Source organism: Bombina bombina, chromosome 6, assembly GCF_027579735.1.
Source record: "Bombina bombina isolate aBomBom1 chromosome 6, aBomBom1.pri, whole genome shotgun sequence".
Lineage (NCBI taxonomy): Eukaryota > Metazoa > Chordata > Amphibia > Anura > Bombinatoridae > Bombina > Bombina bombina.
The window spans coordinates 422,011,044-422,035,437 of NC_069504.1; the positions used below are offsets into that span (position 1 = coordinate 422,011,044).

Below are 24,394 nucleotides of genomic sequence, written 5' to 3' on the forward strand. Positions count from 1 at the left end.
CCACATTATTTAAGTCTCATTATTTATTGCTTCTGGTTGCTAGAAGCTTGTTCACTGGCATTTTTTTTCCCATTCCTGAAACTGTCATTTAAGGAATTTGATCAATTTTGCTTTATATGTTTTTTTTTTTTTCTTTTACATATTGCAAGATGTTCCACGTTGCAACTGAGTCAGAAGATACTACAGGAAAATCACTGCACAGTGCTGGAGCTACCAAGCTAAGTGTATCTGCTATAAACTTTTGGTATCTGTTTCTCCAGCTGTTATTTGTATTGCATGTCATGTCAAACTTATTAATGCAGATAAAATTTCCTTTAGTACTGTTACATTACCTGTTGCTGTTCCGTCAACATCTAATTTTCAGAGTGTTCCTGATAACATAAGAGATTTTATTTTTTAAATCCATTAAGAAGGCTATGTCTGTTATTTCTCCTTCTAGTATACATAAAAGTCTTTTAAAACTTCTCTTTTTTTCAGATGAATTTTTAAATGAACATCATCATTCTGATACTGATAATGGTTCTTCTGGTTCAGAGGTTTCTGTCTCAGAGGTTGATGCTGATAAATCTTTGTATTTGTTCAAGATGGAATTTATTCGTTCTTTACTTAAAGAAGTGTTATTTGCATTAGAAATAGAGGATTCTGGTCCTCTTGATACTAAATGTAAACGTTTAAATAAGGTTTTTAAATCTCCTGTAGTTATTCCAGAAGTGTTTTATCTCCCTGATGCTATTTCTGAAGCAATTTCCAGGGAATGGAATAATTTGGGTAATTTATTTACTCCTTCTAGACGTTTAAGCAAATTATATCCTGTGCCATCTGACAGATTAGAGTTTTTTGGGACAAAAATCCCTAAGGTTATGGGGCTGTCTCTACTCCTGCTAATGTACTACTGTTCCTGTGGCAGATAGTGCTTCATTTAAGGATCCTTTAGATAGGAAAATTGAATCCTTTCTAAGAAAAGCTTACTTATGTTCAGGTAATCTTCTTAGACCTGCTATATTTTTAGCGGATGTTGCTGCAGCTTCAACTTTTTGGTTAGAAGCTTTAGCGCAACAAGTAACAGATCATAATTTTATAGCATTATTATTATTCTATAACATGCTAATAATTTTATTGGTGATACCATCTTTTGATATCATTAGAGTTGATGTCAGGTATATGTCTCTAGCTATTTTAGCTAGAAAAGCTTTATGGATTAAACTTGGAATGCTGACATGTCTTCTAAGTCAACTTTGCTTTCCCTTTCTTTCCAGGGTAAATAATCATTTTCGTTCCTTTCCTCACAACAAGGAACAAAAGCCTGATCCTTCATCCTCAGGAGCGGTATCAGTTTGGAAACTATTTCCAGTTTGGAATATATCCAAGCCTTATAGAAACCTATAGCCAGCTCCTAAGTACCTATGAAGGTGCGGCCCTTATTCCAGCTCAGCTGGTATGGGGCAGATTACGTTTTCTTCAAAGAAATTTGGATCAATTCCGTTCTTAATCTCTGGTTTCAGAAACATTGTTTCAGAAAGGTACAGAATTGGCTTCAAGTTAAGGGCCTCCTGCTAAGAGATTCTTTTCTTTCCCGTGTCCCAGTTAACACAGCAAAGGCTCAGCATTTCTGAAATGTGTTTCAGATCTAGAGTTGGCTGGAGTATTTATGCCAGTTCCAGTTCTGGAACAGGGGCTGGGGTTTTATTTTATCTCTTCATTGTACCAAAGAAGGTCAATTCCTTCAGACCAGTTCTGGATCTATCATTATTGAATCGTTATGTTAGGATACCAACATTCAAGATGGTTACTGTAGGACTATCCTGCCTTTTGTTTAGCAAGGGCATTATATGTCTACAATAGATTTACAGGATGTGTATCTGCATATTCCGATTCATCCAGATCACTTTTAGTGTCTGAGATTCTCTTTTTAGACAAGCATTACCAGTTTTGTGGCTCTACCGTTTGGCCTAGCCTCAGTTCCAAGAATTTTTTTCAAAGGTTCTCGGTGCCCTTCTTTCTGTAATCAGAGAATAGGGTTTTGGTATTTCCTTATTTGGACGATATCTTGGTACTTGCTCAGTCTTCTCATTTTCGAAGAATCTCATACGAATCGACTTGTGTTGTTTTCTTCAAGTTCATGGTTGGAGGATCAATTTACCAATCAGTTCATTGATTCCTCAGACAAGGGTAACCTTTTTAGGTTTCTAGATAAATTCAGTGTCTATGACTCTGTCCTTGTCAGACAAGAGAAGTTTAACATTGATATCAGCTTGTCAAAACCTTCAGTCACAATCATTCCCTTTGGTAGCCTTATGCATGGAAATGTTGGGTCTTAGGACTGCCGCATCAGATGCGATCTCCTTTGCTCGTTTTCACATGCGACCTCTTCAGCTCTGTATGCTGAACCAATGGTGCAGGGATTACTCAAAGATATCTCAATTAATATCTTTAAACCGATTTTACGACACTCTCTGACATGGTGGACAGATCACCATCGTTTAGTTCAGGGGGCTTCTTTGTTCTTCCGACCTGGACTATAATCTCAACAGATGCAAGTCTTACAGGTTGGGGAGCTGTGTGGGGGTATCTGACGGCACAAGGGGTTTGGGAATCTCAGGAGGTGAGATTTCCGATCAATATTTTGGAACTCCGTGCAATTTTCAGAGCTCTTCAGTCTTGGCCTCTTCTGAAGAGAGAGTTGTTCATTTGTTTTCAGATAGACAATGTCACAACTGTGGCATACATCAATCATCAAGGAGGGACTCACAGTCCTCTGGCTATGAAAGAAGTATCTCGAATTTTGGTTTGGGCGGAATCCAGCTCCTGTCTAATCTCTGCGGTTCATATCCCAGGTATGGACAATTGGAAAGCGGATTATCTCAGTCGCCAAACGTTGCATCCGGGCGAATGGTCTCTTCACCCAGAGGTATTTCTTCAGATTGTTCAAATGTGGGAACTTCCAGAAATAGATCTGATGGCTTCTCATCTAAACAAGAAACTTCCCAGGTATCTGTCCAGATCCCGGGATCCTCAGGCGGAGGCAGTGGATGCATTATCACTTCCTTGGAAGTATCATCCTGCCTATATCTTTCCGCCTCTAGTTCTTCTTCCAAGAGTAATCTCCAAGATTCTGAAGGAATGCTCGTTTGTTCTGCTGGTAGCTCCGGCATGGCCTCACAGGTTTTGGTATGCGGATCTTGTCCGGATGGCCTCTTGCCAACCGTGGACTCTTCCGTTAAGACCAGACCTTTTGTCTCAAGGTCCTTTTTTCCATCAGGATCTGAAATCCTTAAATTTAAAGGTATGGAGATTGAACGCTTGATTCTTGGTCAAAGAGGTTTCTCTGACTCTGTGATTAATACTATGTTACAGGCTCGTAAATCTGTATCCAGAGAGATATATTATAGAGTCTGGAAGACTTATATTTCTTGGTGTCTTTCTCATCATTTTTCTTGGCATTCTTTTAGAATACCGAGAATATTACAGTTTCTTCAGGATGGTTTAGATAAGGGTTTGTCCGCAAGTTCCTTGAAAGGTCAAATCTCTGCTCTTTCTGTTCTTTTTCACAGAAAGATTGCTATTCTTCCTGATATTCATTGTTTTGTACAAGCTTTGGTTCGTATAAAGCCTGTCATTAAGTCAATTTCTCCTCCTTGGAGTTTGAATTTGGTTCTGGGGGCTCTTCAAGCTCCTCCATTTGAACCTATGCATTCATTGGATATTAAATTACTTTCTTGGAAAGTTTTGTTCCTTTTGGCCATCTCTTCTGCCAGAAGAGTTTCTGAATTATCTGCTCTTTCTTGTGAGTCTCCTTTTCTGATTTTTCATCAGGATAAGGCGGTGTTGCGAACTTCTTTTGAATTTTTACCTAAGTTGTGAATTCCAACAACATTAGTAGAGACATTGTGGTTCCTTCATTTTGTCCTAATCCTAAGAATTCTAAGGAGAAATCGTTGCATTCTTTGGATGTTATTAGAGCTTTGAAATATTATGTTGAAGCTACTAAGTCTTTCCGAAAGACTTCTAGTTTATTTGTTATCTTTTCCGGTTTTAGAAAGGCCAGAAAACTTCTGCCATTTCTTTGGCATCTTGGTTGAAATCTTTATTTCATCTTGCCTATGTTGAGTCGGGTAAGACTCCGCCTCATAGGATTACAGCTCATTCTACTAGGTCAGTTTCTACTTCCTGGGCGTTTAGGAATGAAGCTTCGGTTGATCAGATTTGCAAAGCGGCAACTTGGTCCTCTTTGCATACTTTTACCAAATTCTACCATTTTGTTGTATTTTCTTCTTCTGAAGCAGTTTTTGGTAGAAAAGTACTTCAGGCAGCGGTTTCAGTTTGAATCTTCTGCTTATGTTTTTCATTAAACTTTATTTTGGGTGTGGATTATTTTCAGCAGGAATTGGCTGTCTTTATTTTATCCCTCCCTCTCTAGTGACTCTTGTGTGGAAAGATCCACATCTTGGGTAGTCATTATCCCATACGTCACTAGCTCATGGACTCTTGCTAATTACATGAAAGAAAACATAATTTATGTAAGAACTTACCTGATAAATTCATTTCTTTCATATTAGCAAGAGTCCATGAGGCCCGCCCTTTTTTGTGGTGGTTATGATTTTTTTGTATAAAGCACAATTATTCCAATTCCTTATTTTATATGCTTTCGCACTTTTTTCTTATCACCCCACTTCTTGGCTATTCGTTAAACTGAATTGTGGGTGTGGTGAGGGGTGTATTTATAGGCATTTTAAGGTTTGGGAAACTTTGCCCCTCCTGGTAGGAATGTATATCCCATACGTCACTAGCTCATGGACTCTTGCTAATATGAAAGAAATGAATTTATCAGGTAAGTTCTTACATAAATTATGTTTTTCAGCAGCCTCTGCCACACACCCTGCTCACCCTCTCAATTCCACCAACCCTCACACACCAGCTTCTCTTAATCCTCTAAACCCTCCCTTCTCAACCTATCTTCCCCTCCCTGATATCCACTATGCTCCCTACCCTCTCACTCAGCTTCCTCTTCACCCATCACTTTACAGTTTGCTTCACACCCTCTTATTCCTCTCTCTCTCACGCCCTGTCTATTACACAGTCTACTTGTCATCTTCTTTACACACAGCCCTACTTATCCTCTTAGCTCACCATTATGCCAGCCCTTGCATACCTTCTCCTTGCACGCAACCACCTCCTCCTCTCATCCCCTCTTCTTGTATATAACTACTGCTCACCCTTCAACACCAAAAATCTGTCATGCATATAGGAAAAAACACTTTTTTTTTTTTTTTTAAAGAATGCAAATATATATATATTGTTACAGGAAACTATTTGACTTTTTAAACTAATAGCTAGTGAGTGCAGTCCATATGATATAAGCTTATAAGCAAATCTCCCACAGCTATTTTTCTTTACCCCTCATTCTCTCTAACTCTTGTTTTCAGCAGCCTGTGCCACACACCCTGCTCACCCTCTCAATCCCACCAACCCTCACACACCAGCTTCTCTTCATCCTCTAAACCCTCCCTTCTCAATCTCTCTTCCCCTCCCTGATATCCACTATGCTCCCTACCCTCTCACACAGCTTCCTCTTCACCCATCCATCACTTTACAGTCTGCTTCACACACTCTTATTCCTCAATCTCTCACACCATGTCTATTACACAGTCTCCTTGTCGTCTTCTTTACACAGAGCCCTACTTATTCTCTTAGGTCACCGTTATGCCACGCTCACTGCCCCCTCCTGTCCGACCACGTCCCCACCATGACTGTCCTGTCTGGTCACGCTTACTCGCCATGGCCGCACCCGGCCATGCCCCCATCACGGACCTCCCACCCGGCCTCTCTGCAGCTGCTGTCTGATCATAGGCCAGGTATGTTTGTCCTCGCACAGTCTCTACTGCGCGTTACAGCTTCGGACAAACATATCTGTCCTTTTATATTATAGGATGTAGATTTCTATATAGCTTAAACACATTGGGCCAGATTATGAGTGCAGCGCTATTTAATGCTCCCGCTCGAGCGTTAACTGTGCTAGAAGTAATCTTTTTGCACTTGTTGGGTTGTGCTCATATTATGAGTTGAAAGTAAACAGTTTTCGCTCTCGCGCTTATCCAACGAGCGCAAAAAAGCTGAACTATTGCATGCAAACACAAATGCATATCCTCATGTGCGCTAACCCTACTTGAAAATATGAATACGTTCTTCACATAGAGGAATGTTATTTTTATTCATAAATACATTTTTCTTCATATATCTGATGGTATTATGGTATAATATATATCCATACTTCTATATATATATACATGAATATATATAGGCATAGAAATATATACTGGAATATCTATTTATAAATACATGGAACATATTCTGAAATGTGCAGAACATTGAAATGTAAAATATGTACAGTGATCACACTGTTATCTATATGGCACACATGAACTAATGCCCTGTAGCTGTGAAAAACTGTGAAATGCATTCAGATAAGAGGTGGTCTTCAAGGGCTTAGAAATTAGCTTACAACAAAGCAAATTTGATGATAAAAGTAAATTGGAAAGTTGTTTCAAATTACATGCCCTATCTGACTCATGAAACTTTAATTCTGTCACTTTTTAGTTTGAGTTTGAAAAAAAGAGGTATTAGCAAATGCAGTATATTAGTACATTTGTTGCTTTCAGGGGGTGTCACAGTATTGTTATGCGCATAAATCCCCTCTGAGGTTATAGTAATATGCCTTTACAGGTGAATGCACGTATTCATTACTATTTTATTCATCTGTTTTAGGGAAAGGATGCATCTACCCTATATGCATGAACAATGTCAGTATATGCTTAAAATTGCAAGTGAACTGGCTCGTCTTCAAGTTTCATATGAGGAATATCTCTGCATGAAAGCTCTGATGCTTCTGAGTACAAGTAAGTGAGTGCATGTGAGAAATACAAACTGTAAAAGATAAACAGATCCGCACAGACATATTTATTGTTCTTGTTTATAGAATTTACCCTGGTATACTTGTCATTACATAGATATAAATGATCAGCTCACAGCAATCACTGTGTAGAATGTTAAAGAAAAAGTAACAGTATAATGAAAGCAAGTTACGCTGGTTTTTGTTTTTATTTATTTATTTTTAGTTAATTAAAAAATGTTTTATAGAGAATTCAATTAGGAGTTTTTTTGCCCATATGTAAAAATCTAAACTTTTATTCCTCAGCCAAACCGTTGTTTACTTATAGCATTGATTTATTTACTTATTTACATATTTAATATACTTGTTTGTATCCCTGCTACGTCACCTGGGAATAGACCCTACATTAAAGAAATATGAGTTGACCATCTTGTAGCTTCACAGGATTTACAAAAACCTGTTTTGATTTAAAGGGACATGAAACACAATATTTTTCTTTCATTAAGATAGAGCATTCAGTTTTAAATAACTTTTCAGTTTATTTTTTATTATCTAATTTGTTTTGTTTTCTTTGTATCCTTTGCTGAAAAGTATACCTTGGTAGGCTCAGAAAAGCAGCTGATTAATGGCTACACATATATATGCCTCTTGTCATTGGCTTTCAGCTAGCTCCCAGTAGGGCATTATTGCTTTTCAACAAAATAGAACAATTGAATGAAGCAAATTATATCATAGAAATAAATTGGAAAGTTACTAAAAATTGTATTTTCTATGTGAATCATGAAAGAAAATATGTGGGTTTCATGTCCCTTTAATACTGTTGGCAATACTATATTAATCATTAAAATATTATATTGTATATCCTTTCTTTGTTTTTAGTTACATTTTGCAAATGTACAACACTGGGGGATAAATATAATTTAATTTATGAAACGTATCAATAATTATTTTTTGCTGAGCTTTGCAACAAAAATAAAAACTATGCTAATGGCTCTAATATTATAGGTACTACTTTTAGAAAATATTACTTAAAGGGACATAATACTCGTATGCTAGAGCACATGAAAGTGATGCAGCATAACTGTAAAAAGCTGACAGGAAAATATCACCTGAACATCTCTAGGTGAAAGAAAGATATTTTACCTAAAAATGTCCTAAATATTCACACCACATTGTAAAGGACTTTAAGCAATCAGTCAGTATGCCTGTCCTGGGACCTGCAAGGGAGTGTGCCTTATGCACACTCATGTTATTTCCCGATTCAGTTTACTATGAAATCTCATGAGATCACAGTTCATGACCTCAACACTGCGGATGCTGATTGGCTACTGTTCATTTCTTCCATTTTTTTTTTAACCTGCAACTGGGCAGTAACTGAAAGATAACCTTTTTATAGAACACTAACTCTTCTGAGCTGAGGAAATTTTGAGGTAAAATAGCTTCCTTTTTTTGCATAGAGATGTTCAGGTGATATTTTCTAGTCAGCTTTTTACATCTATGCTGTGTCACTTTCAGGTGTTTCAACATTTGGGCATCATGTCCCCTTTAAGTTAACTAGGGTTTGATTAGTCCTTTGAATTCATACAATTTGAAACTTATAATAAGGGATTGTTACCAAGTATAACAATGATAGTAACTGATCCCTGGATTGGTTAACTTGCAGTTTACTGTAGAATTTGGCTGCATTGGTAGCATAGTTGATATATTTTGTATGCATTTTATTTCTTCTTTGTGGACAAGAGATACAGTGACTTCAGAAATTGTTGAATCTGAATGACTTTGTTGTGCACTATCTATCCAGATCATTTTAGTTATTATTATCATTATCATTTATTTGTATAGCGCCACAAAATTCTGTAGTGCTGGGTACAAAGATAGGGGTATGCAATGACAAGGATTAGTGATAAAATACAAAACATAACAAACTAAGCAAATCTAGTAAAGGAGGAACAGGGCCCTGCTCCGGTATGTAGGTATGTTTTCAAGGAGCGTCTTAAGCTATACAAGGTTGGAGACAGTCTTATGGAGCGGGGTAGAGAGTTTCAGAGGACAGGAGCAGCACATGAGAAGTCTTGGAGGCGGGAGTGGAATGTAGAGATAACAGTAGTAGAGAGACGTAGGTCAGAGGTTGATCGAAGAGGACAGCATTGGGAATATTTGGAGATAAGAGAGGAAATGTAGTTGGGAGTTGGACTGTTGAGGGCCTTTATTAATTAGGGTTAATACTTTAAATTGTATTCTGGAGTGTATGGGAGCCAGTGTAGAGACTGGAAGAGTGGAGCAGATGATGTAGATCGGCGACTTAGATGGATGAGTCTAACTGAAGCATTCATAATAGATTGGAGGGAGAAGAAGGCGGTGTTTTGGAAGGCCATTTAGAAGTAGATTGCAATAATCAATGCGTGACAAAATGAGGGAATTAATTAGTATTTTGTAGTTTTTTTGAGTAAAGAGAGGACGAATTCTGGAAATGTTGCGTAGGTGTGCACGGCAGGATTTGGTAAGCACTTGTATATGTGGGTTGAATGTGAGTTCTGAGTCAAGTGTGACCCCAAGACAGCGGACCTGGGGTGAGGTGTTGAGAATAGAGTCTCCAACTGTCAGATAAATGTCAGGTGTTGGATGTCTTGAAGAGGGGGGGGGATAAGAAGCAGCTCAGTTTTGGACAGATTGAGTTGGAGGTAGTGTGAAGACATCCAAGAGGAAATTGCAGAGAGGCAGTTGGAAATCTGGTTGAGTAATAAGGGAGAGATATCAGGAGAGGAACGATAGATTTCGGTATCATAAGCATATAAGTGGTACTGAAAGCCAAAGGAGGCTATAAGTTTTCCAATGGAGTATGTATAGAGAGAGAAAAGCAAGGTACCCAAGACAGAGCCTTGCGGTACTCCAACTGAGAGAGGTAAAGGATCAGAAGATATGTTGTTAAAGGAAACTGAAAACAAGAAGTTTGAGAGATATGAGGCAAACGAGGAGAGGGCTGTGTCTCGGATGCCAAATGAATGTAGGATTTTAAGAAGGAAAGGATGGTCAACTGTGTCAAAAGCAGCGGACAGGTCAAGAAGAATTAGTAAGGAGTAGTGGCCCTTTGATTTAGCTGATAAAAGGTACTTTGTTACTTTAGTAAGAGTGATTTCTGTTGAGTGTTTAGGGCGGAAACCAGATTGTAGTGGATCAAGTAAGGAGTTAGTTGTGAAAAATTGAGTTAGCCGATTATAGACCAGTCGTTCTAATAATTTTGAAGCAAAAGGAAGCAATGAGACCGGTCGATAGAAGGGGTGGTGGGGTCAAGCAAGGGCTTTTTTAGTATTGGTATAATTGACGCATGTCTAGTTGAAGGTGGTATATTTTAATTGTATGCCCTCCTTTTGATGCAGCCACAACTCCAAAGGTCTTAACAAGATTCATCTGGCAAGGATTTGTTCACTATGTTTCTTTGCGAGCCATATGTTTTATATAGCTTTTTTCAGCAAAGATAATCACTCATTGACATCTCATTGGTAATATAGACTAATCCATCCAATGTGCTTTGCCCCATCAAATAGGGCCCAGTCTGTTGGATTATTTTCCCAGTCAAGGACCTCAAAATGCTTTTGTATAATACAGGATCTAAGGGCCATTCTCTTTGCTTATGTGATTGCTTAATTGTCATAGTTTTGGTAGTGGTGGTTTAGGAAGTAATCTATGTTTGCTTAGTTTCAAATGAGACTGTTGTAGCTGCGGTTCCTGACCCAGAGGTTTCATCTCGTTCACAAGATTTTTCCTCAGTTGGTGTTTGGTAGAAAGCAGATACTATAGAGAACAGAGTTTTTTCTTTAGGCCCTCAGGACTATGATTTCCAAAGATGTCAGTCAGTTTGATTTGGTTATTGTTAGCTGTTATGTTCTGTGTGTAGTCAGGATTAGAACCTTCAGTTGTGTGCTGTTACCTTGTGTCTGATGTCTCTTGCACATATCATGAAGACTCTGCAGCAGGAACTTTAGATAACTTTTATTTAGCTACAACCACATGGCTTATTCTCTAGCAGGTTCCATCAGTAAAACTAACACCAGACACACCCAGGGGGTGTGGTGAGCTGAGCTTAAAGCTGCAGCACATCTAACATATAATGATGAGACAAGGTTAGTGCAAAGATACAGTAAAAGCTGCAGTAATCTTAACATCCCCTTTTTTCTCAAAAAAAAATAAATATATATATAAAAAAAAAAATAAAAATAAAGAACAGACAGTGGATAATATTGTAACATACAACAAGTAACTAAACCATACACTTGAACTTAGAACAGTTTATCTCTATAGTCTATGTGCACAAGACCTAGGTCGCAGCCTAGATTTTAGTCACAGTTATGTTTTCTGCGATAAGTCCGCCTTCGGATTAGGTCATTCCTTGCTGAATAATCTCTCACTGAATCCTCACATTGCCATCTAGAAGGTGGCCTTCTGTTTCTAGAGGGCCGTAGAGTATTTGGTTCAGGAGAAATTGTCTGTGGAGGAGTACCCAATGGTTGTTGATCACCTGTGATATTTTGTTGTTGGACAGAATCATTCTGAGGTTGATCTGTTTCAGTTGTGTTCATTGCATTTTCATCCTCAGAAGACTCAGGTGGGCACCACACACCATGCCAGATATCCTCACCATCTGAATCATTTGATATTTGTGTAGCTGGTTGAGATCTATGTCTCATTTGTTCTACATGGCGGGAAACTGTACCACCAGCTTGTAGTTGAACTTTAAACATTCTGTTGCCCATGCATTGTATTATGACAGCTGGAATCCATTTATTTGGGCCACGGTAGTTTCTAACACATACTCTGTCATGAATACCAAATTCTGAAACGCTAGAAGTGTTCAACTCTTGTGTGGGATGTTCTGGTCTAACTTTATCCAGTGGAGTTCTCAGGCGTCTTCCAAACATTAACATTGCAGGTGATAGCCCAGTAGTGGCATGGGGTGTGTTTCGATAGTTAAACAAAAAATTAGAAAGGGAGTTTGGATTAAATTTTGATTTGTGAGAGACAGCTAAGTGGCGTTTTAAAGTTTGTACAAATCTTTCAGCCTGTCCATTAGAGGCTGGAAAATATGGAGCTGTCTTACAGTGTTTGATGTTATTTGTATCTAGAAATGTTTCAAATTCATGTGATATGAACTGTGGACCATTGTCTGAGACTAAAGTTTGTGGCAGTCCAAATCTTGCAAACATACTGGAAATAACGACAATGGTTTGTTGTGTTGTAGTACTTGACATTTGAACTACTTCTGGCCACTTGGAATGAGCATCCACAGCCACCAAATACATTTGTCCATCCACTGGTCCTGCAAAATCAACATGGATTCTTGTCCAAGGTTCATTTGGCCATGGCCAAGTTTTTGAGGTGTCCCTGCTGGGATTCCGCTGTGTCTGTGCACATGCATTGCAAGCAGCTACATAAGAAGCAATATCTGTATCCAATTTAGGCCACCAAAAATATTCTCGTGCTCTTTGCTTCATTTTTACTACACCCTGGTGTGAGCTGTGTAGTAACTTTAATGCTAATGTTTGCAGTAAGTTCGGAATTATCACTCGTGACCCCCATAACAGACAGCCTGAGTCATGCACAATTTCCTTCTTTCTTGTAAAATATGGCTGAAGGTCAGAGCGAACTACTTTAGGCCACCCATGTTGAACAAAAGACTTGATTTCCTGTAAGGTAGAATCAGAGCATGTATAAGTAGCAATCACTTTGGAATTTAGATTTACAGGCTGTGGAGGGGTTTCTATGATTTTAGAAGATGTTGTCATGTGATGTACCATTGGTAATCTAGAAAACATATCCACATTCGTATGATCACTGTGGCATCGATATTTAATGGAGTAGTTGTAAGCCCCCAGCTGAAGTGCATAGCTCTGAAGTCGAGCAGCTGTTGTGTTGGAGATACCCTTCTGAGGGTGCAGAATGGACAAAAGTGGTTTATGATCCGTGATCAGAGTAAAAGGTCTGCCATATATATATAAATGTGGATTTCTTCACAGCCCAAATTATTGCTAAAGCTTCCCGATCAATCTGGGCATAATTTCTCTCCGATGGAGTTAAAGATCTGGACGCAAAAGACACAGGACGTTCAGACCCATCGGGCATAATGTGTGAAAGTACTGCGCCTAAACCATATGGTGAAGCATCACAGGCTAGTATTAAAGGCTTCTTAAGGTCATAGTGGACAAGGAGTCTTGATTCCAGAAGAAGCTGCTTAGAGCGTTCAAATGCTCGTGTACATAAGTCAGTCCAGGCCCACTGGTTTTTACTATCTAAAAGACGGTGTAGTGGATATAGTAAATGAGCCAAATTTGGTAAAAATCTGTGACAGTAATTGAGCAACCCCAAATAAGAACGTAGCTGAGATACATTAACAGGGGTGGGAGCATGAACCAGCGCTTTCACTTTTTCAGCAGTTGTGTGTAGACCAGTCTTGTCCACTACATGTGCACAATATTCTTAACTCTTGCAGAAGAACTCACACTTTTCCATGTTAACTTTCAGTCCGAATTACTGTAGGCGTTGTAAAACAGCTTCCACATTGGCTTTATGAGCAGCATCATTTTCACCAGTGATAAGCATGTCATCTAACATACAGTGGGTATGTGGAATACCTGCCAAGATCTCATCCATTATCCGTTGCCACACTGCAGGTGCTGGGGCAATGCCAAACACCATCCGCGTATACTGAAAAAGTCCTTTGTGAGTGTTGATAGTTAACAGGTGTCTGGAGTCTGGATGCACCTCTATTTGTAAGTATGCTTGATGCAAGTTAATTTTTGTAAATTTTTCACCCCCTGCCAGAGAACTAAACAATTCTTCAATCTGTGGTAAAGGATACTGATCCACAAGTAATTGAGGCTTAAGGCCCACTCTGAAATCTCCACAGATGCGAATGTCCCCATTCTTTTTTCTGACAGGAACTATTGGGGAAGCCCATTCACTGCTAGACACTGGAACAATAATCCCCTGATTATGTAGTCTTTCTAGTTCTGCTTCAATTTTAGGTTTAAGTGCAAATGGTACAACTCTTGGTTTACAAAATTTTGGAATAGCATTTTCTTTTAGGTGAAGCTGAATCTGCTTGTCTTTCACTAAACCTAGGTTCCCATCAAATATAGTCTTATATTTGTGCTTTAGTGAATTGATCCAAGAAGAATTTGAATTCCCACTTTGGTCCAGCAGTTTGTTAAGCGGTAACTGTTGTGGTAACTTTGGCATGCCCAATGCTTGGATCCAGGATCTACCATACAAAGGTGGTCCTCCTTTAGGTAAAATGTAGAGGCATAGCTTTTTAGTTATACCATTAAATGTCACTGTAGGTGATACACACCCAATAGGCTTTATTATTTCATTTGAATATGTTTGCATGGTGACAGCTGTTGGAACAATTGGTGGCCTTAGTCCCAGGTGGTTCCAATCAGCAGCTGTGATAACAGAGACTGCTGCTCCTGTATCAACTTCCATAATGAGAGGTTTACCATCTATATTCACCTTTGCTTGCAGTTCTGGAATTTTATTCTCAAGGCTGTAGATCTGTAATGTGTATAATGGTTTGTCTTCCTCTGAATCAGTGTGTGGTGTATCTACTTGCACATGAAAAGCTGCACGTGACTTGCTGCCTTTCTTACTTTTATCTCTGTCTAAGCAACTTCTGCACACTCTCTTTGTATGACCAATCTTCCCACACCCATAGCAGGTGCTGTTCCTTAATCTGCAGGCATTTGTTGTGTGATTTGTGTCACCACATCTGTAACAAGCTGTCTGTGACCCTTGTCTAGCTGAATACTGTTTATTTAGGTGCACACTTGTATGAAAAACATCTATTTCCTTATCACAAACTGCCTGTGCTGGGGCCTGGAGCATTTGTGCATCTTTAGTAGCAAGTTCCATGACTGTAGCTATCTCTATAGCACGCTTTAGTGTTAAATCATCCTCTGCTAATAGTCTCTTTTGTACTGTACAGTCCATGAGTCCAATAACAAACATATCACGTAAAGCAGTGTTTAAATAATCCCCAAATCTGCAGCTACTTGCTAGTTTCTTTAAACTGATCACATAAGTTTTAATGTCCTCATGCTGCAATTGCTTGCATGTGTAAAACTTAAAGCGTTCTGATATCTCCAGAGGCTTAGGTAGGTAGTGGTCAGATAACAGGCAGATCAGGTCAGACAGAGGTTTAGCATTAGGTTTATCTGGTGAGAGAATGTCCCTTAATGTAGTGTAAGCTGCTGAGCCTATAGTTGTCAGAAACATAGCCACTTGCTTATCAGTTCCTATGTTATTTGCTGTACAATATAGCTCAAACTGTTCAACCCACGTGTCCCATCTGTCTGTGTCTGCTGCAAACACAGGTAAGGTGCCAATAAGTGCCATTATAGGATCAGACCACAGATCCTCGTCGCCAGCTGTTATGTTCTGTGTGTAGTCAGGATTAGAACATTCAGTTGTGTGCTGTTACCTTGTGTCTGATGTCTCTTGCACATATCATGAAGACTCTGCAGCAGTAACTTTAGATAACTTTTATTTAGCTACAACCACATGGCTTATTCTCTAGCAGGTTCCATCAGTAAAACTAACATGGCTTCTGATGATGTCACAGAGACCCAGACACACCCAGGGGGTGTGGTGAGCTGAGCTTAAAGCTGCAGCACTTCTAACATATAATGATGAGACAAGGTTAGTGCAAAGATACAATAAAAGCTGCAGTAATCTTAACAGTTATAGTATAGACATTTTCCATATGTGAACTAGAGAAAAGGATGTGTTTCTAACTGATTTATGTGTTGCTCTGGCTGGCAAGCTTTCTATGTGATGTACTTGATATAGCTGAATTAATTGGGGAAGCATACGTCAGAGTTGGAGTTGGCACTATGTCAGTAACTGAACTACTCAACACAGGGCCCTGGTGCAAACTTTTAATTGTATGCCCTCCTTTTGATGCAGCCACAACTCCAAAGGTCTTTAACAATGTTCCCTCTAATCATCTGGCAAGGATTTGGTCACTATTTTGCTCTGTGAACCATATGTCTGATATACGGTAGAAAGCAGATACTACAGAGAACAGAGGTTTTTCTTTAGGCCTTCAGGACTATGATTTCCAAAGATGTCAGTTTGACTTGTTTATAGTATAGACAATTTCCACGTGTCAGTAACTACTCATCAGAGGACCCTAATGCAAAAAAAATTTGCCCCCCCAAAGACAACTTAGTGGAATAAACAATAGTAATAATATACATGCTGCTCCGTATATTGATTTTGAGGATATATGGATTGGGACTGCTACCTACATTAATAAAAGGTTCCCCTGCATTAGGTTTTTTCACATAAACTGGATGCTATGTGTGTCATCGTCGTCCCCAGCACTTAGGCCCTGGTGCACCAATGGAAGTTCCGCCCCTGTACATTGTAAAAACGAGGTCATGTGTCTGTGACACTATTTTATCACTATTAAAAAATAAATTTATAAAAAAAAACTGTAAATACTTTATTGAAGTGGTGGAAGAGTAGTCCCTGTTTTACCTGAGAGAAATGGATATCTTAGACCTAAAGTAGCTCACTTACACGAGTAACCTCTTGTCTAGATTATATACTTGTTAGTCAATACAATGTTATACTATGAAGATTTTTTTTATTATTAGAGGTCTAAAAAGAATAATTGAATTTACACCTGAACAATCAAGAATACTTGTTATATGTTGATGTTTCTACTAAATTTGGAATATCATATTCATTTATTATTTTTATTCTATTGTATATATTCACTGTTTGGAAACACTTAATTATTATTATTATTTTTTTTTCTAGCTTAGCATCTAAAAATGTATAGCTGGCTTCTTACTTTGATATAAATTTCTCAAGCTCCGTTATAAGCTACCTCAAGAAGAGTGGTAGCTCCACTATTTAGACTTAAGACAGATATGTCATCAACTGTGTAAAAAATCAAAATTCAATGGTTTGTAATACTTATGATAGTACCGCAGTCATATGTGCCCATCTGCAAATCATTCATTTTATTAAGTTTAAATTTCAACAGTGCTCTACAAGAATACATGAGATTGTGTCAGTACTTATGTAAAAAAAAACCTCATCGTTACCCTGCCCTACAGTTAATGGAACAGTCTCCTCCTAAATTAGTATTGTTTGAAAAGATAGATAACGCCTTTACTACCCATTTCCCAGTTTTGCATAACCAACATTGTAATATTAATATACTTTATAACCTTTAAGACTCTAAATATCTACCTGTTTCTTAGCTCCTGCAGGCCGCCTCTTATCTCAGTGGATTTTTACAGTTTTTCACAGCTATACAGCACTAGTTCATGTATGCCATATAGATAACATTGTGCTCACACCCGTGGAGTTACTTATGAGTCAGCACTTATTAGCAAAAATGCAAGTCTGTAACTAGCACTGAGATAAGGGGGCAGTTTGCAGAGGCTTAGATACAATGTAATCACAGAGGTGAAAAGTATATTAATATAACCATGTTGGTTATCCAAAACTGGGGAATGGGTATTAAAGGGATTATCTATTGTTTAAAACAATAAAAAAATTCTAGAGTCGACTGTCCCTTTAAGCTACTTATTTGTAGTAGATTAACTTTTATGTAAAGTAAGTTGAAAGTCTCAAGCTTACCAAAAGGTAAAATATGTGGAATAAAAATAATGAAAGCAGGTAAGAGTCAGAAGCTTGGTCATGGATTGTTAGGTAGAGGAATAACTGTAGGGAAGAACATGGAGCTACAGTAACAGTACAATACCAGTATTCTATCCTATGTCTTCTTTATCATAATCATCCCTTATCTGTCAGAGGAGTATGTCAGTGTTTTTTCTGTTTTGCTTTTTTTCCAACAAAATAGTAGTACTTTGTTCGAGATTGCGTATATGTCTTGCAGTTCACTTTTCTTTTACTTGTTTCTGTTTGTTTTTTGTATTACTATTTGTAGTTTTATTCTGCCTCTGTACCAATGGTCATCTTCCTAGTTATAATTATTTAACAGTTCCTTTAGGTTTTGTTTGTACCTTTTTCTTTGCCTTTAGTCATGATCCTCAGTCATCCACAATTTTTGGGGGTCCATAACAAGTAGACTAGAGACATTGAATCCATTTTTTTTCTTTTTTTAAAAAGACATTAGGATTATTTTGTTGATATTTTTAATAGATATTATTGTTCTGCCTAAAAATTACATTTGGCCTTAATGCTCGTGGAAATTGGGCACTGGCTACCAATCCTCTGGAAGATGCCCATATCTACCAGTGAGCACTTTATCCTTACCACAAATGTGTACTAACATTTTTAATAAATCAGTTTAAACTGCAAAAATATTTTCAAAATGTATAATTGCTACCCTTTCATATGCATGATAGAAAGTTGTTTAATGATCCTTTAAGTGCCTTATTACACATCCACCGCCAGTCTTGTTGTTTTTTATTTTGTAATTCTTCAGATAATAATTACAGCACTAAACTAAACTAGCCTGTTATATATTTTATGTTGAAAATGTTTTCATAAATCTGCTTTACGTTTTTTTTTTGGGGGGGGGGTTATATTTTATGTTGGTCTGTTTTATATGCCTTTGAAGCATCCATTATTTATACTGTTTTGTTCATTCCTCCTGCAAATACCATGCCCATTCACAGTCATAGGACTGTCTTCTGTAAACTTATAAAGCAGCTGTTTGGCTTGTTTTCAGCCAGTCTAAGATATTCAAAATGTCTAGGGTGTTCAGCTTTCTTCATGTCTTAACATAGCATGTAAATAATTATCAGTGTTCTCCACAGAAAATCTTGCCAACCAGGTGGCATTATGAATTAGCCGGGTGGGAGAAAGTATAATACTTTACAATGTTATAAAATTTTCTTCTATGTATGAATGTTAATTATGCTATCCAAAACACAAATTAATTGCATCATTTTTTTATATATTATATATATATTATTAATATAATATTAAAATTTATTTTATATCCGCTAATTTTAACTTACTATTGGCTTAAATTTTAGATGTGTGGTCAGTAAAATCAGCTAGGTGGTTTGCCAATTAAATATGCCCAAGGGAGAATTTTGCACAGTTAATAAACTAACATTTAAAACGCACCTTTTACTAAATAAAATCTATTATTTCACTGAGCTCTGTCAATAAGATATAAACTAAAAGCATCCTATAATTTGCCTTTGGGGTTTACTAAAATCCTCAAGCTATTTTATTTTTACACAAGATATAGCTAATCTCCAAGCTATTTTATTTTTACACAAGATATAGCTAATCTCCAAGCTATTTTATTTTTACACAAGATATAGCTAATCTCCAAGCTATTTTATTTTTACACAAGATATGATTAATGATAACGTAGTCAGTAATAATGCAATGCACATACATTATACAAAAATGTGATTTACAAACACTCAGTTTAATCTTTCACTGCCATTTTTTAATCTCTAGTTCCAAAAGATGGATTGAAGAGTCATGCTTTGTTTGAAGAAATTCGGATGACTTACATTAAAGAGTTGGGAAAAGCAATAGTTAAGCGAGAAGGGAATTCCAGTCAAAACTGGCAAAGATTTTATCAACTGACAAAACTAATGGACACAATGCATGAGGTAAGTTCTTAATTAAAAATGAATCTCTGTAGACATATGATCCGTGTGGATATAGGCAGAAAAATCAGTTTTGGACTTGATAAATCCAAAGAATATTGTTACATGTTGTAGGTTTAGGATAGCAAAGACGTGCATCACTAAACAACATTTTTTTATTTTTATGTTCAAGTGTTATATTTATGTTGGGTTTGTAGTGACATCTATTAGAACTGGAAATCAAACATTCAGCAGCATAACTAATGGATAGAGGACCTAATACATGAAACGCTGTTACTATTGTTGGTTCAAAAGAAGGCAAATAAAAACAATTGAAACAAATTTTTCAAAGTGAAAAATCACTTCTTGACTCCAAAGTGGCAATAAGATTTCTCCTTGCATCAACAACCTAATGTGCTCTCAATACCGTTATATAACTGTATAACCGGCTTTGCTAAGCAATTTTCGAGTCATTTTTTTAAATACACAAATAAGCATACTGACACTTTCTGAGACTTTAGATCAGATAGCTTTTCCTGCTCCCCATTTGAGCCATCTTTAGACTTAAGTGATATACGCAGTACCTGCGCCTCACTGTATGCTAACAGCTATATGCCAACATCAGACCTTGGATCATATGCATAAATCCCACAGTCCCATCATGCCAGCTGTATGCCCAAGTAAAATCTCAGTTGTATGCCCCGGCAGCATAGCCATGCTCCCCTGCTTTACACCAAAATGATGAAATACGTGGCTTCATCAGTTCCTTCCCATGTCAGCGATATGCCCAAATTAGACAGGGAGATCAGTGTATGGTGCCTGCAGACCTTTACCTTTGACAGCACTGACTTACTGTTGCTTAGCCTCATGTGGTGAATTAAAGGGGAAGGGCAGATAGCAGAGTGTGTCTGAGCCCCGTACTCACAGTTCTTGAATGTCTCCAGAAAAAGAAATCTAAATATAATGTAGAAAATATTTTCATATACATCATGAATTTCAGTAAAAGTAGGATTTCCCTAACAAACACAAACTAAAGCCCCCCTGTTGCTACCATAGCCAAATCAAATGTTTGCATGATAAACATGTCAACATTATTCTCAAGTATTCTTAGGATATCCATGGGGGTTTTTTTGTTGCTTTTTTATAGCCAGATTGACTTGTTATGAATAGAGTGTTGAGGATATAAATGGTAAATGTAAAAATAAAATAATTTAGTAATGGCCCAAAGGATGCTCTGCATGTTAAAGTGATGGTGCACAATAACAATCTATTTATTCATAGACTATACTGTCATATTCCAAGAATGTGGTATTGCATTTGGGAAGAAGCTTGCAGTGATGCAAGTAAAAAAATAAGTTAAATTTTGAGTTGGTCCAAAAAAGTGCTGAATTCCAAATAATTATTTGCCACTAATTATCACAGGCTGAAAATAGGCCAAAGTTGTTCCACTACTGCAAGTAATGGATCCCTGTGCTTTATACAATGGTGGGCGAGTCCCTTGCTGCTGTTAGGTGTAGTGTAGGCAGCTACAGTCTGCTCTTGGAAAATGGGGCTTATGTGCCCCATATTGTTTTGTTCCAGCAAATATTTAATCTTATATTCATCTAGAATCCGCATTGCACCAAAGCACTAGCATTGAAAAGTGGTTGTATCAAATATAATGCTAATTAACAGTTTAATTCATATGGTTATTCAGAGACAGCTTTTATAATGTTTTTGTCATATCAGAGCTCTTTTGGATTCCAATATATTTTTCATGGCCACAGACACCAGGTAGTGAGGTTGTAGCTTTCATTTGAAGGAACTTAGTTTGCCTTTTGCCGATGTTATTTCTAACGAAACCAGCCAAATACATTGATGTCTGCCAATAGCAATCTTTACTTCAGTATCACAGTATATATGTTCTTCCCTTCCAGGTGGTTGAAAATCTACTAGCCTTTTGCTTCCATTCTTTTCTGGATAAAACAATGAGTATCGAGTTCCCGGAGATGTTGTCCGAAATCATCAGCAATCAGATACCAAAATATTCATCTGGAAATATCAAAAAACTTTTATTTCATCAGAAGTGACTGCCTTACTAATATAAAATATATATCTATACACACACATAAATATGTTTGTGTGTATGTGTATATATATGTAAAGTTTATGTATATGTAAACACATACATATAAATATAAAAGTTGCCTTAAGGAAAGCAAACACGAAATTATAGCTTTTATTGTATAAATGAAACAAAAAAATATATTAAAAGAAATCAGACGTGGGAATTGTCCTTGCAACGGTGTTCTTTTGTAATTATGCACTACAGGTTATGTGGTTTACAGAGGGCCAAGATTTGGACTATGGAAAATTCCTCATTTCACTCAAGTAGTCACTGAGACGAAAAACTGATGGATAAGCCAGAGTCTGCATTGTGAACATTCTGCTAAAAAAAATTGCCATTGAATGGATAAATTTTCCTAGAATTTTATTTTTATCTATCTTTATTGTCAAGTGATTTTTTTTTTTTGTATAGTTGAGATTAAAGAGGGTTTGATTAATGCATGTAACACGAGGAATGTTTACAAGTGTTTATCCGAAAAGGGAAGTTGTGCCTTTTATTTTATTTTTTTTTAAGAAAAAAGCACTTAATGTTGAAATCTAGCAATTATCTCTCAAATTTTTTTTTTATAATGTACTGGCCTTTTCCTTTTCGTACATCTATTTTTTTGTATTCTTTAAAGATTCTGTTGTATGCATTACATTTTTTAAACAGCGGCAGCTCAGAACTTACCTGGAACAGCTAAAAAAAATATGGTTCCAGTAAAATGGGTTTAATCAAAGTGAATGTGTATTCTCTCTCTACCATGAGCTTTTTCTCTCATCACACATTTAAATAAATTGCTTTGAAATTATAGATATTACTTAAATAGATTGTAGAGATATATGGCCAAAAATTCTTGTTGCATCTCAGATGACTTTTTATGTACGGGCAACATTCATGTATTTAAGTGGATGTAACTGTCAATATTAAGCTACAAGGAAATCCCTGCACCCTGTTTTTAGTTTAAAAAGATGTGTGTGTGTGTGTGTGTGTGTGTGTGTGTGATTTGAAATATATGCACATGTGCCATAAAATTCTCAGAGAAGCTTTATTCGAAGCTGCTGTAGCCATTTCAGTAGTTTACATATGTGATGTATATGCTTTTAGTAGTAACAAAAAAAAAAAAAAAGAAGTAATTGACTTTAACAGCTATTCACTTTAACGTTTTTTTAATCAGATAAAAAAAAATATTTTTTACTTTTATCAGGGTCACTACAAAGCCACTGTACCACAGGTTAAAAAATATATGTAATAAACTGAAATATGTTGGCTTGGTAAATATTTTTTACAAGCTTTGTTTTCATATACAAATGATCTATTTATAGTTTTAAAATGTATGCCATATTGGTATAATTGGAAATGTGTGTGGGAAATGAAAGGGCTACTGCAGCTTGTATGACAGAAAAATACTTTAAATTATGTAGTAGAAAAAGGTTATCAACAGAATGTTTGGTAATAGTATACAGGTTTGTCCAACATTTATCCTCAAGAGCTAGCGATAATGGCTTTTAAGTTCATCTTGTTCGTTAGTAACGGTGAGTCATTTTAGTCACTCATCCATTTAGTTTATCCCAGCTCAAAAATCTAGGATATCTTCAGCTCTCAAGGAAAAACACTGGACAAACCTGTGTCGGTTATATAAAAATTACAAGGTTAAAACAAATGCCATTTTTAAATCCTTTTCTGGCTTAAACTTCACTTATGTACTTAAATCTAAATAATTTTTATAGCATTAACTTGCTTTATACAATTATCTGTCTTACATTGAGTTATTTGTGTGTCCAAAAAACTGGACTATAAGCACTTGGCAGTTTTTGAGTATATATTTTTATATTTCCATTTGAAAACATGTCCTCTTACTTTAAATTGGGGATAATTCTTCTTGGGCCTAGAATTTGTAGGATGTACCATCTCAAAAAATGGCTTGATTTTGTCATTCTGTAGAGGTATTGAGTGAAATGTGTTCATTTTGTCTAGTGAAATGTCTTGTGGGAGGCATAGAATTTTGTTTTTCAGGGTAAAATTATCTACCAGTTATACACTTTTTACTGTTTTAATAAGCAAGGATTTTTCATATTTGTTTCTAAAACCAGCCTGTCACATTTTTACAAGTCTTTCAAGTAAATTCTGTGAAAAACTATATCTAAACAGATGTTTTTTATTGTTTTTTCCTACAAAAACTACTTCTGTTCGTGCTATGAATCTTTAAAAAGGCATATTCTGGAATTTCTCAGGATTCTTTTTGGCATAGTTCTACCATTCTAATGCAGCTCTACCTCCTAGGTCTCTGGTTCAAATTTGTCTTGAAGTACCTCCTTTCTGCTCTAGTTGCAAATGCCATTGTTAGATTTTGTTGGGAAAGCTTTATAAATGTATAATTCTTTAATATTTATGAACAATCTCTATAGATCATATTGAAAGAAGCTGTGCTCATCTTGAAAATTGCAATATATAAATATAAAAACAGATAAAATAAAAACGGAATTATTTTGTTAGTTCCTTTCACAGACGAAGCCAGTTACAATTTAAAGTCCCATGTTGTAAAATAAGAGACTGCTTAATTGACTTTTGAAGTTTCTTTTTATTTGTATCTTTGCTTTTGCTAGTGAATCTCTGTATATCCAAGATATTTGTAACGGCATCTTCTATTTTCTGTTCAAATAGTTTATTCTCAGTGGCAAAGAGGGCCTTTTACGCAGTGTGTCATCTGTGCAGAATATGTAGCGTCGCTCTCATTAGATATATAATATTGTAGAACATGCTTCTGTGTATATGCTAGAATATGGAGTGAAAAGTAACAACCAAACTATTTTAAATTTTATTTTACTTAAA

General features: G+C 36.7%; 1 protein-coding gene across 4 annotated transcripts in view; it reads left to right on the forward strand.

Moving 5' to 3' along the window:
- Nucleotides 1-23,702, forward strand: part of NR3C1 (nuclear receptor subfamily 3 group C member 1) — a 288,230-nt gene extending 264,528 nt beyond the window's left edge. For all 4 annotated transcript variants that reach the window (XM_053717157.1, XM_053717158.1, XM_053717156.1 and 1 more), the window contains exons 7-9: nucleotides 6,763-6,893; nucleotides 19,343-19,500; nucleotides 21,393-23,702. In XM_053717157.1, the coding sequence (XP_053573132.1) occupies nucleotides 6,763-6,893; nucleotides 19,343-19,500; nucleotides 21,393-21,545 (442 nt within the window). In that variant the 3' untranslated portion in view covers nucleotides 21,546-23,702. The remainder of the gene's footprint in view (nucleotides 1-6,762; nucleotides 6,894-19,342; nucleotides 19,501-21,392) is intronic.
- Nucleotides 23,703-24,394: the final 692 nt, after the last annotated feature.